Source organism: Chanos chanos, chromosome 6 (genome assembly GCF_902362185.1).
Source record: "Chanos chanos chromosome 6, fChaCha1.1, whole genome shotgun sequence".
Taxonomy (NCBI): domain Eukaryota; kingdom Metazoa; phylum Chordata; class Actinopteri; order Gonorynchiformes; family Chanidae; genus Chanos; species Chanos chanos.
In genome coordinates, this window is record NC_044500.1 from 24,394,837 (window position 1) to 24,408,734 (window position 13,898).

Consider the following 13,898-nt stretch of genomic DNA (forward strand, 5'->3'; position numbering starts at 1 on the left):
TTGCTTCATTTCCTTCTTAAGCCTTTGCACGACACATTTGGAGTATTACTTCTCCCTGTGTTTGGTTTGAAGAATTAGGCTCACACCATTTACACCAGCAATATCTTACATATTCATATGATACTGCTCTCTTACCAACTAACTAACTTACTATCTAATCACCAACCCTTTTTTCATTTTCACTCTGTAACACAGCCCACTGTCGGCACAACTTTCCATAGTCCTACTAACCCCCATTTACACACACACTTTTCATATATGCACAATGCTGTAGATGAACCCAAACAATGTTTAGGTTCATAGCTCCATTATTTAGACATCACTAGTAACTTCTGATTATAGTAGCATCTCTGTTTATAGATGTGTTGATGTGTGACAAATCTTGTGTGACAAGTAATTTTTAAGTCTTGCACAGTCAACTAACCACTCTCTTTTCTCTGTACCATGCGGACAACTGGACTTGGCCTGTTCCTCTTCATAATCTATGACTATGCTTTGTGGCCCTTGGACTGTGCAGATAGTAGTCATAAACCAGGGCTAGTATGTGTGTGTGTACGTATTTATGTGTGTGTGTGTGTGTGTGTGTGTGTATATATATATATATATATATATATATATATATACATACATACATACATACATATACACACACACACACACACACACACATATATTTATATAAACACCCATGGACGGACTTCACCTACCGCTACCGCCCACTTTTCTTTAGTTCGCAGTTCTCACCGTAGGAATGATGTCATCATTATTAGCAGGGGATGGGAGGGATCTCAGTGATTCAGCAGCTGCACCTCCTCCTTAACCAGTGGAGACCGAACGCCACAATAGCCATGGACTTTTCCTCTGTAGGTGGGAGGATCTTCTGTTTGTCGCTTTCGTTTCTTAGCAATTAACCTGCGTAAGTCCACTGCGGTAGCACTATAGAACTGACAAGGGTAGGAGACGAGGACCTGGATTAAGAGCTCTACGAGAATAAATCAGGTAATGTCTTTTTCGTTTGAAGGAAAGAGGAGGGCACGGAATAGCAGACTTTGGGAATGTTGGCATGTTTTCCACATTACCGTGGTGTGGTAAAAAGTAGGTGGTGGCTCGTGACTTGCGAGTATAGTCAGTTGAAGCTGGTTTCAGTATTCCTCAGATCTTTTGCAACGTCATAGTTTTCTCCCGTCCTTCTTTCACAAGTGTCTTTTTATGGCAGTAGACACAATTAGATACAATGCGTTGTATCTACATGCAGAGCACTTGTTAATTCCAACTATGTGCAGTCAGTGATGCTCCTGGGTACAACTGAAGACTGTTATAAGTTGGAATGTGAATCAGAAGGGTACTGTAAACGCCCAACTAGCGGCAAGTTACACTACACTGCAGGTTACTGGCAGTAACCAAGTTTATTTCGACCAAATGTGCTTCTCTGGGATTTTAGCCGGTGCATGGGTGCTGATCTTAGGTTCAGGACAACGTCTTGAAACTGGAATTTCAAAACTTTGAAAGGCCTTGTTGTCGATTGTAACTTCGTACTATACAGTACACTGAACATTTGTCGCATTGGCTTGTGGCGTTTTCAATCTTGTGCTGCTGGAGGAGGAGAACCTGCTGAATGAACTCGTAAGGGACGTTTAACGAAAAAGCTCTTTAGATTTTCGCTCTTAACGCAACGCCTGTCACGAATCCGAGGCTGTTTCCAAAGGTTCGCTCTGTTTACTGTGTTGTCCAGTGTTAAACATTCTGTGCGATGCGAAAAGGTCATGCCGGTTGGTAAGACGATCTAAGAACGTGCATTGCAAGACAATTAAGTCAAATAGTCCCAAAGAACTGCACAATGACTGCGTCGTTTAATCATGTAGCCACGTCAAACCCTCAGTATAATCTTATCAACTAAGGCTGTTCCTTAACAGGCCAGATGAAACCACTCAGCTGATCCAGATTCTGCTAAACGCTGGCATAAATTGAGCAAGCCCAAAAGCTGCAATGCCCCCGTGAGATTTCTACACAGAATCTACACCGAACTTGTTTGTGTGTGCCGGTAACCAAGATCACAGAATAAGGGAACGCATTGTTTGCATTTCAACAGGTCGCCCCGGTTTGTCGGGCCCTTTTTCCTATTTGTCACAATGAGTGAGTGAGAATTCTATTTAAGAACGGTCTCCAGAATACGATAATTCTGCGTGTACCTCACCTTGATTGTCCATCCTTGTCCCATCTTAAAGGGTCACTGTCTTTTGAGCCCGTGCCACGAGACGTGCTCCTCTGGCGCGCACATATCTGAAACGCTTCCTGAGTAACTAATCCGCTCCTGGCTGTCCGCCACAGTTTGCCTACTGTAGTTACAACGGAAATACTGCTCCAAAGTGTCGTCTCTGAACTCGTGGGCTTGATATCGCACACGCCTCACTATGTTATATAAACCGGTCTTCCCTGGCGTTTTGACCAGTACATTGTTATGACCTCTTAAACTTCAACAGTGGTTCATGCAGTTCCTCAGAGAAGATGCCCAAAAGAAGAAATGAGTGTATAAAATTTAAAAATAAAGAACAAATGTATGATTAAAGAAAAAGGTCTTCCTTGTTGTTATCAACAACAATTGCTTGGGATAATGAATAGTTTGCAGTGTTCTATTATACCAAGATCTTTTCAAAAAACAAGAACAAAAAAAAAGACAGAGAGTGACTGAAACAGTGGGGTCATGGAGAATGTACAGTTAGACAATCCTTCTTCTTCTGAATGTGCTCTTGCTGCTTTGGCATGACACAGTGTGTGAATCTGGCTCTTTAAGGCGTGTTTTTGGACAGAGTATCTCAGAGCTGAATGTTGGCTTGTCATGCAGGTATGAAGTACAAGGAACGCGAGTTACACTGTGTCCCGTCTCACTAAACCACCAGCAGAGCTTCATCACTCTGTCAGGAGGTGAACTTTGGCCTACTTTTCAAATGTTCATCCAGTGTAGAAAACACATTCCTTTAGTTTTCAGCCACCCACTGGTCCTACACACACACACGCGTACTCCCTTCCGTGTGTTTGGCTGCACGGTCTGGCGTCAGCTGTATGTGAGTGCTTGTACTTATATGTATATTCACAGTAACGCTGAATAAAAATCATAATATAGTGGTACAATAATCAAAGGCAAGTTCATTGTGGAACATAGCGTTTGATATGTTCACATGTTCCAGTGAGAGAAGGCTGCTGTGAGTTTCCAGCATTTTCCTTGCATTACCATTCATGGAAGAGAAACTGTTGGGAAGTGACGCTGATCAGGTTTCTGACTGGAAGGAAAACGGGGGGGGGGGAACAATGACTGCATGGATTTTTGTCAAACTGTAGTTTGTGAAACTGGATTCTGCTAATTTTTTATATGATGATCTGACTCAGGTCTCTGGCCTTTAATCAGTTTTAGCAGCTGACAGGAGAGAAGCGGCTCAGTGTGTAAAGTGTTGCGGACAGAGTCATTTCCTTAGAGAAGAAGGAGGAAGACGTGAAAATGTCCTACCCCATGTTTCCCTGGGCAGCCCACTGCACTGTTCACGTCCTGTCAGAATGATCCCTGCTGAAACCACCAAAATGCTTTGAGCTGACAGCCTCTGAAGACCCGCAGTTTGGGGTCAGATTCCACAGAAACTCTACCACCATCCATACGTCTCACAGAATATCATGAGTGCCTGACCTGGAAAGACGAACAAGGGCTGAATGTGAGTGAAATGTAAACCTGTGAGTACCTGTGTGAAAGGCATGGAGTACCTGTATGAAGGTGTGGAGTAGCTTGTGACACAGTGAAGTTAGCTGAGTCATTCTAGGGAGACTTAGATCTCTCAGCCAACCTTTTATTTATACTCAAAATAGTCCCCTGTCAATCTCAGTTTTACTTATGGGATTTCACCAGTTCACTCTTCTGTGCGCCGGTTTCCCTGCTTCTAAAGGGAAAATGTTATGAAAAGTGACAGAACGTTTAAATGACAGAAAGGCTCAAAGATGGTTCTCTTTTGGAATCACTAGAGCCCCAACATGTCTAAGACCCGTTCATCCCCCCACCACTTTCCTTCAACTTTCTTCAATATCTCTCCTTCCTGTGACAGAGCCTTGGAATCCCCCCGTCACAGACACCTATTAAAACCACAGAGGTTCATTATCCCCAGGGTGGGTCAGCCCTCTCACACCGTTAACAAACACGCCACTGAGGGGTCTCTGACCGACTGCCTTCGGGAGCAAAAGGCATGTGGTGCTTTTTATATTTGCTTTGACAACCCAATAAAAATTCAGAAAGTTAAAGAATTTTTTTATTCTACTTTATTGTCTGCTCTCACAAAAATTGTCCTGTGTCAGTGCAAGCCTTTTGTCTTTGGTTTGTTTAAAATTATATATTTGTCTGGTGGCTCCCTCTTGGTTGGAGGTCTTCTGTGCTGTGTGTGGTATTTTTCCATAATTATTCTATGTTAACAGTTTTTGAGGTTTTGTCTCTGTTGCCTCAGAATGTGAAAACTGGTCTTTCTGTTGGTTTTATGTACTGTATTGTCAGAAATGGCATTGCTTTTTGTTTTTTAATGGTTAGGTGAATGAAATTAATCAGTTTAAATAAAAAAAAAAAACTGTTTCACTTCACCAGTGTTGATAACCCCAGTAAACAAAACTAGACCAGTCTTCTCTACTGATCTGAATAGAAGAAACAGAAGCAGAACTGGTGTGCACTGTACTGAATACATTTTTTAGTTTTATAGTGGAGATGTAAAAATGACACCCCCTCCCCATAACTACATTGAGCTCAAATGGGTCATAGATTCAACCCTGAATTTGTTTGGTCTGCACAGCAGAGTACAAAGCACAAAACTGTCAAAAGCAGAACAGAATTCAAAACTACACTTTTGAAATATTGTGTTTTACACTTCTAAACGAACACTGTTTCTAAGGCCTTTTTTGCACACTGAGACATTTTGCATCAGAGTTCTACGACTCATCCTAAATGGGGAGGATGGAGGGAAAATCTATTTTTTGACTAATTCGCAAATGGTTTGTTGAGGGGTATTTCGCTGATTTTTATGGACCCATAAAAGTTCAGTAATGTGTAATTTGATGGTGTGTATCAAAATGAATTTGTGCTGCTCATGATCAGTGGAAGATTTGGCATTTATAAATAAGTACAAAAGACACATTGCTTTTCTTAGCTTTTATGGCTTTTATAACAAGATGATCTCTTTACAAATTCACCGCTTCTCATCTCACCTGGTCAGTCAGAGAGTAACCGAAGAGAAAGACAGTCATTTAGAGTGACGGGCGTTATGCAACTTTTACTACTTCATTTAACTCCTTGTCTGGTTTTCTGCTGCTCAAGGTAATGAACTTTACTTGCAGATTTGTCACTGAAAAGGACTGTTCTGAAAGACCTGTTATCTTGGGTCGTAGTGGCTGTATTAGGTTCAGTCTAAGGACTCTCGATTATAAAAGCTCCCCTGTGTAACAGTGGTGGTGGAGGATAAGATGGCTCCTGTGTTATACAGCCCATACACCCAACACTCCGCTCTGAATGATTGCCTCCTATGGGAGGCATTTAAATCATGGACTGAATTAAAACGTTATGAATTTAGCCCATCAAGCCATGGTGTCTATTTTCTGTGTTCAGTCACACTTAGCCTATCGCTTGACTGGAAGTCAGGGAAAAGTCCGGCTCCTTGCATCCCAGGGAACTGTGTCATCTTATGACTCACACTGTCCCCACATGTGACAGAGGAAGGTATTTTGTTTTATGCTGTGCAGCAAATGTTTTTTGTTAAAGGCATGGAACACACAGGCAGGTGATGAGAAAGCCAGGTGGCCTGACGACCAGTGTGGTGTTGCAGGAGAGTATGAAGAAGAGAGGAGATGTGTACTTTGCCCATCTTCTGCTGAACTCTACACAAACAGCCCCGCAGCCAGGAGCAGTATGCGAGCACAGGAAGCAAGACTGCTCTGTTATCACAGGGGCTGCCTCTGAGTTCTGCTGTTCTTCTGGTCTTTTGATTTCCAGACCGGTTTACCCTCCAAAAAGCACTCCTATTTCAGGCTTTCTTCACACACACACACACACACACACACACATCCCATTCACAGAGAGCTTCTCTATTTGACAGAAAAGGTTCACTCATTGACTTGTTTATCATCCTCTGAAAACATACAGCCCTCTCACTCATTAAAGCGTTCACAGACACAGAGTTGAAAAAGTCTCATGGAAAGATACTGTCTTTTAACAAGTTTTGCCCATTTGGACAGGTACTTGATCTCTATAAATGGGAACGTTGTTATGCAGTGTGAAAAAGAGATCATGAGAGAGTTGTGCATGGTCAGAGTCTGGTCCATAATGCCCTGATTCCTCAGAGTCCACCTCTGGTGCTGTCTCTTTTTCACCCCTGCTGGTGTGAACAGGTGCCATCTGTCCTTGCCCTGGAAATTCATTTTAGTCTTTGTCTTTTTCACATTAAATCTTTTGGGTTGGGAGTCAAAGCAGAGACAGAGAGATGCAGAGTTATTTGTCCTCTCCCCAGACCTCCTTTCTGGGAACACTTCAGCTCACTAAGTTTATTTTGGAAGATAAACTAATACAGCATTTCCTGTGGAACAGAAATTGACAGCCACACAGAGGCAAACAGAGGGCAACACTAAAAATACCCATTTTGGGGTGGGGGCTCTGCACGAACAATGCCACTTAACTGGTGCCAGGCCAGGCAGCGGGGAGACTGGTAATAGTGGTTAGATGTTGGAACAAGAAAAACAAAGAACAGAGAAAGAGAGAATTTGAGGGCTGTATATTACGATTGGCTCTCTCACCAGCTCTCAGCCAATCAGGATGCCACACACATCTTTCTCTTGGTGACACAGCACACAGGCAGAAAACAACTGCCCCCATAACTCTAAATTGTAAAACCAGCTTTATGGGGCTGCATGTAGTGACAGACAACTTCAGGAAGGGAGAACTGGACTAAGATGATTCTTAATAGACTGAGCTTGGCTAGACTATCTGAAACAACGCTGGGCTGCTGCAGTCCCTGTCTGCTCTGCCTGCTCAGGCTGTCCTCCTGGTTCTATTCTTTCACTGACACAGCATGGACATGTGCAGAATTAGTCATAAAGTTTCAGGATTAACTGTGAATAACAGTATAAACAACTTCATATTCATCCCTCTTTCTCTAACTAGATTACGTGCAAGTCTGAGCAGCTTCAGTCTGTCTGCTGTTCCACCTCATTTGTTATAGGTGGGGTTACAAACTGCAACGTCAGGCGAGATCACACTCATCATGTTTAAAAACAAAAACACCCACATTTCCGTAAACAAGAAGTGACGGAAACATCTCCAGCTCTTACGGTTTCCTGGCTCTTGTCTTTCCGCTACCCCTCCTTATGGAGCATACTATGGCTGAAAGAGGAGAGAGAAGAAGCAGAGGAATGGCCTGATAGAATTGTCCTGCCTGTCTTAACCCTTAGCGCACTAAAGCCGAGCATGTGCTCTCTAAACTCCTGCAGCAGACACAGCACTGACGGCACGGCCAGTTCCCCTCTATGTCTACTCTGAACAGATAGGGAGATTCTTCAGTGGAACAGGATGTAAACAGGGTTTTTTTTGTCCTGTAGCCCTTACTTCTAGTCTTTTTTCCAGGAACATGTGAATTTATGTTAAACCATAAAAGTTTGCGTACCTTTTTTCCATTTAATTGTATGTTTGCTGTTGACCTGATCAGAGCAAAATTGTGTCTTCTCTTGCAGTTATGGCGGCTATAAGGAAAAAACTGGTAATAGTTGGTGATGGAGCCTGTGGAAAGACCTGCTTACTTATTGTCTTCAGTAAAGACCAGTTCCCTGAGGTCTACGTGCCTACCGTGTTTGAGAACTACATAGCAGACATTGAAGTGGATGGAAAACAGGTGTGTACGGCTCTATGTTCTGATCCATGTTGTGTGAAGGGTTAAAGATGTGGACTATCTAAGAGAATGTGAGGATATACAGAGTGTTCAGGAGGAATGCATTGTCATACTGAAGGAGATTTGAAATGATTACTATCATTAATTTGCTGTAATTTATGTAATTTAGTGTTAGTTTCCTTGCAGCATCTGTATACATGAATCTAAAGGCAACATAAACATTAAATCCTTAGTTTAAGTTCCCTGGAACTCATTTATCCAATCGGTAAAGCCCATGTTCCTGGCCGTGTTAATGTTTAGGGTTGGGATAGGCAGCGTCGTGTGTTGAAGTTTGTCTTGAGTTTCTCAGTGCAGACAGACAGCCGATGAGTCCGTGCACTGACCACCGCTTGGTCCCAAGGGTTGGACAAAACAGGAAATGGCTCCACTCACTGGTTTCCTGTGGGGACTTGGCACATGGACGTGTGGAAATCCATCCGCAGTCTCTGCCCCTTTTTCCATGCTCTCCTCCCCACTTTTTGATAAACCCAGCAGTGCTTTTCCTGTGCAGAACAAGGGCATGGTGTGTGATAATTATATTGTTTCTCATGGAAAGGAAATGCACAGTTAAGACTGCTGGCTTGGACACTGGGGATGAGGCTGGAGTGTTCGGTAGGCTCTCTGTCACTGTGGTCACACCACTCTGAATTCTGCCCAGTCTTACCGCAGTGTGTCTAAAATGTAAGAACTTGGCTAACACACGCAAAGCATCTAAATGCTGTTCTCCACTCTGGTAAATGTCTCACTCACTCTCTCTATTGCCTTCCATACTCAGGGCCAGTCCCTAAATTTAGCTCTTATTTTTTCCCTCTGTTCCTCTTCCTCCCCTCTCCAAAAGCTGGTGTGGGGTGTGTGGGGGAGGGAGAGGGAATGAGTTCTCAGGCATAGTAGTGTGTGTTTGTTGTAGTTTTGTAGAGTCATGTGTCTAGATTTATACAATGTTGTGGATTAGAACAACCACACTAAAAAAAAAAAAAAACGAAAAAGAAGAAGTATATATATAGTAAAACCTCTGTACTTGTATCTCCCAGGGGCCCAGTGCAGTGAGATAGTGTCTAATTACCCGTGTACTGTGAGTCAGTTAATTACTCAGTGACTGGAGGAGGCTGGGCACACTGGAGAGATGGGAGTTGATGAGGTAGCAGTCTTGTGTTAGAGGCTGTGAGATTAATTCTCTTCATTCACTGAGGTCGTTTCCTGTCTACAGGAAAGAGAGAGAGAGAGAGTACATTCAGGCCCTCACACACACATGCTCAGTTAGTGGTTCTAGAATCATGGCTCGGTCCTGTAAAGTGTCGTGCCAAAGAACACGTACCAAAAACCACCAGGTACACAAGTGGCTGATCCTGTAACACACCTAATTTTTCCTCTGTAATGTGCAGTTATGCCTTTTACTTTGTATAGCACAGAACAAACCTGCATCCTGTACAGATGGGCTACTACGCTGGACTGTCTGACACTAAAGATGCTAGTGGAAAAATTAATTTGGATTCTGGTGCGGCTTGGCGCCATGCTTTTAGTTTGTGACAGAACACTGAAAATACTAAGGCCCTTGTTCAGAGAATAAGAAAATGTCTATTCTATATCTCTGAGGGATTTTTTTTTACCCAGAACCAAGCCAAAATAGTTTGGCTCTTCACCCCCTTCTTATTTCAGATGTTTCCCGAAGCCAAAACCAAAATAGACCTCAGCCCGAATGGGTACACCATTTCTTCAAATGTCAGTTTGAGAAAATCTCTGTGTTCCTGGGCCCAAAATGTACTGGTTCTGGTCATTTGTGAGAGATCGTAGCATGCTGTTGGGGAAAGGCCTGGATTGCTGATATCCTGAGGGGCTTGTTTCACTCCCAGTCATCTAACAGTTCAGGTATCTATATCATTTAGGGGGAAAAGCAGGCTGTATGGGTTTGTTGAAAACTGTATCTTTCAAATATGATATGATTTTAACACCAGCAACTCTAATCCTTGTCAGATAAGTTCAGTTCAGATGAGTATACACCACCTCAAATACATTCACCGTAACCACCCCGTAGGCTTTACATAGTGAGCACTGTGGATGAGTCCTAATTGGTTGTCATGTGAACTGCTGTATGATCATTGGTAGGTGGAGCTGGCGTTGTGGGACACAGCGGGTCAAGAGGACTATGACCGACTGAGACCTCTGTCCTATCCCGACACGGATGTCATCCTTATGTGTTTCTCCATCGACAGTCCTGGACAGCTTAGGTAAAGGGGCAGAGATCAACTCAGGTCATTTGAAGCTGCACCACTCAATGTTTGTCATTGTTCAGCTCCTCCCCTTGCAAGTTCTTGCGCACTCATATGTTTCCTGATGTCACATTTTACATAAGTTCGATAGAAACTCCTCCTTTTGTGTGAATTAGTCTACTGCATGTCTTGACTCAGCTAATAGCCATAAGAAACTCACATACAGTGCAAGGGAGTCTGGAATTTCACTGTATGACGTTATCCATCCGAAACTGTCACTAAATTTCACTGTATGAAGTTATCCACCTGAAACTGTCATTAAATTTCACTGTATGAAGTTATCCATCCGAAACTGTCACTAAAACATCTTCTCTGAAAAAAAAAAACCCGAAATATGACATCATACAGAGTGTTTACTTAAAAAAAAAACAACAACAACATAATTTCATCTTAAAAATGAGGTAATAAGTACCTCTGTTTTCCTTAAGATCAGATGGTAAGTGTTTTTGAGCCTAGGGAGGAATAGGATTTAGCTGGATGGGAACACTTTTACATGTGTTTCAAGTTTCTGAGCCATCCATCTTTATTATTAATTGAATTCTTGATTGCTTAATTAAATGTTTAAATCAAAATTCTAGAAAGTTCAGGGTAACTATGTGAGCTAAATCAGTCCACTAGCTATTTCATCAAGTGTTTTTTTTTTCTGGCAGAGATTACTTTTGTCTGTACAGGATCTGAAGTGCTGTGAGTGGCACTACTGTAATATTATAGCGTGTTGTGAATCACAGTACTCTTCTATGTTTGCCTTTAGAGAACATTCCAGAAAAATGGACTCCAGAGGTGAAGCACTTTTGCCCCAGTGTTCCCATTATCCTTGTGGGAAACAAAAAGGACCTGAGGAATGATGAGCACACACGTAGAGAGCTGTCCAAGATGAAGCAGGTACTGAAGGACCTTTTCCATAGTGTCAATTTAATTAGTGTCTCTCAGAGCTTGTCTGAGGAGCAGCATTGATCTGAGTGTGAGGACAGATCTAACCGTTGGGATGTTTGTCTTCGGCAGGAGCCTGTCAAACCTGAGGAGGGGCGGGACATGGCTAACCGTATCAGCGCCTTTGGTTACCTGGAATGCTCAGCCAAGACTAAAGAGGGTGTTCGCGAGGTCTTTGAGATGGCCACTAGGGCAGCGCTGCAAGTGAGAAAGAGGAAGAAGAGGAGTGGCTGCGTGCTCCTGTGAGGAGGCTCTAGAAATCTCTGCATCCCTGTCAGCGGAGCAGGAGGAACACAGAAAAGGAATGATGTGTACCCAAACAGAATCTGTGCCCTCTATGTCCAATTTCATCCAAACCAGAGCTAGCAGTGGACACATACACTGAGAACATTTGTATTAAACTGACAGAGACTGGGCTGGGTTAGATAGATGCCTTGATTTTTCTTTCTCTCACTCTCACTCTTTCTCTCTCGCTCTCTTTCTCTTTCCGTCTCCTTTGACACAATCAACACATGTTTTTAGGTAAAGTTTCTTATGATATGTTGTATGAGTAAGAGTTAATAAATATAATTTTTCTATGTATACATAAACAGGGCCTGGTCTCTGCCTGAGGGAAGTCATCCTTCAGTTAGATTAATATTGACAGCTGGACTCTGTGATGCCAGCTAAGGACTACATCTACAGTCTGCAGAATACACACAGTCCCACACCCCCTGTTCATTTCATGGACAGCCATGCTATGACCGCTGTGACCACAAACTGCAGGTTTACTCAATCTGAGCTTAACTCGGACAGAATCTAGATCAAATAATCAGAACCAGGCCTGAGAGCAGCAGCTAAACCGGGCCATGACCCACCTCATAGTTTCCTGCAGTCCTTATTGATTAACCCTGGGGTTGAGTTTGTTGACCAAATATGAACGCATACTTGTGATGGCTCAGACTGCATTAGAGGAGAGAGAGTGCTTTGAGAGCAATCTCCTAATAGAACTCTCTCAGCTTGATTTAAGACCAAGAAGTTCTGCTGCAAACCATGGTCCTGACCCAAATATGTAGCACAGGAAGGCAGAGATTAAACACACACTTCTGATACGATACAGGAGTGAATGTATTTGTTTTGCTTTTGTAACATGTTTGGCTTACCCTACCAAAAAATAAAAAAAGGAAAGAAGTGCTTTTATGCCTGCCAGGAGAAGAGATGGTGTCGGACATGTGGAGGCAGTGGGAAGTGTGTGTTAAGCAGGGCCTGTCTGACTACATTCCATTCCATGTCTATTTTCAGTGCCTTCCTATTGTGACTGACCAGCCTCCGTCACTGTCCTGTTTATGATGGGAACATGGTTTTTTGTTGTTATTGTTTTTCTCCTTGCAGTGTTTTCAATGATTAAGTCAAGGACTAACCAAGAAAGGAATGAATTAGTCAAGGACTAAACAAATAAGGAAATGGCTTTAGTTTGACTCATTCCAGTGACCCTACTGGTAAATGGTGTTGGTTGTCTTAGTTTGGCATATTTTGTCCCTGACTGGCAGACATGGGTTGCATTAACAGTTATGTCTGTGAGTGTGGTAAAGTGCAGTGTGACTGACCTACTCAAGCCCCTGTGTGGAGAAATACTGATGCTGAATCTTTCAGAAACATCCCTGTGTTCTTCACATCAAAACTGACCCTCTCCAGGCCACAAGGCCAGAGCACTTCACACAGTCATCCCCAGACACACAGGTGTCCATTTCTCTGTCACATACAGTTCACACCCCTCCCTCTCTCCGTCTGCTCTCTCACCCCGAGCAGTCAGAGCGAATGTGGATTAAAGCGATGGAATATGGTGTTCTTAAAACGAGTGAGTAAAGTGCCTGCCATGTCATCATTTCAGATACCTCTGATTCTGTCAGATATGACAGCAGGAGTAACTGTAAAGCTTTAGTCAGCCCTGCCTTATGCTTCTCTTTCTCTGATTGTGCCTTGTGACTGACTGTCTGCAGTGTTTTGGCCAGCTGGGCACTGATGTGACTATAGGGATCTGTGTGAAGGCAGCTTATCTTTTGATGCTGTGTACCTCAGTCTTGGCTGTCTAGAACTGTTCCGCAGAGTTCCCGTTACCTTTTTAAACCATGTCACATTCCTCTCTTTACCCTGCATCAGTTTAGTGAGTCTTATTGAACCGAGCAGTCAGCCACACAGGTCTACTAGGAGAATTCAAACATAAACCATTAAACTGGTTACGTCCAATAACTCTCCAGTAAGTCCCTTAACATTTACAGTCAGCAAAGTCAACTATGCCAAGGAATTCTTGGGAGAGGGCATTACCAAAAGAGCACAATGGTGATACAATTCAAGCAGAACACTCCACTAGAATAGCCAATAACTTTACAATATTAAAAGTCATAACACTCCACCAGAACAGCCAATAACATTACAATATTACAAGTCAGTATCAGAGGAGCACAAGTTATTTATGAGTGTGTCTTATGTGAGTGTATGCATTAAAAAAAGTGCATGAACCGACGTATGCATGAGCATGGGCTGGTCTCTACGGTAACCGTGCGTGCTCAGAGGATTCTCTTGCTGTGTCCGTATTCTCTTCCTTGTTTCTTTTGAGTGTTATATTGGAAACATGAGCTTTTAATCCACTATTGCTCTGTATACAGGAATAGTGCTGTAGACAACATCAGATTACAGTGAAAACAGGTTTGTGTTAATAAAGTATTTTTTGAAACAAGGTGATGTGGTATTTTCTTGTTTCAGATGCAGAGACACTTTTGTCCTTCAATTC

At 42.8% G+C, this 13,898-nt stretch overlaps 1 protein-coding gene across 1 annotated transcript; it reads left to right on the plus strand.

Annotated features, from left to right (window-relative positions):
• The first annotated feature begins 879 nt into the window (after positions 1-879).
• On the plus strand, positions 880-13,844 carry LOC115814843 (rho-related GTP-binding protein RhoA-D). The gene is given in 6 exon segments (XM_075353580.1): positions 880-999; positions 7,738-7,895; positions 10,035-10,142; positions 10,144-10,156; positions 10,950-11,080; positions 11,201-13,844. Coding segments are annotated over 5 exon segments (582 nt in total). The 5' UTR covers positions 880-999; positions 7,738-7,739; the 3' UTR covers positions 11,375-13,844.
• Positions 13,845-13,898: the final 54 nt, after the last annotated feature.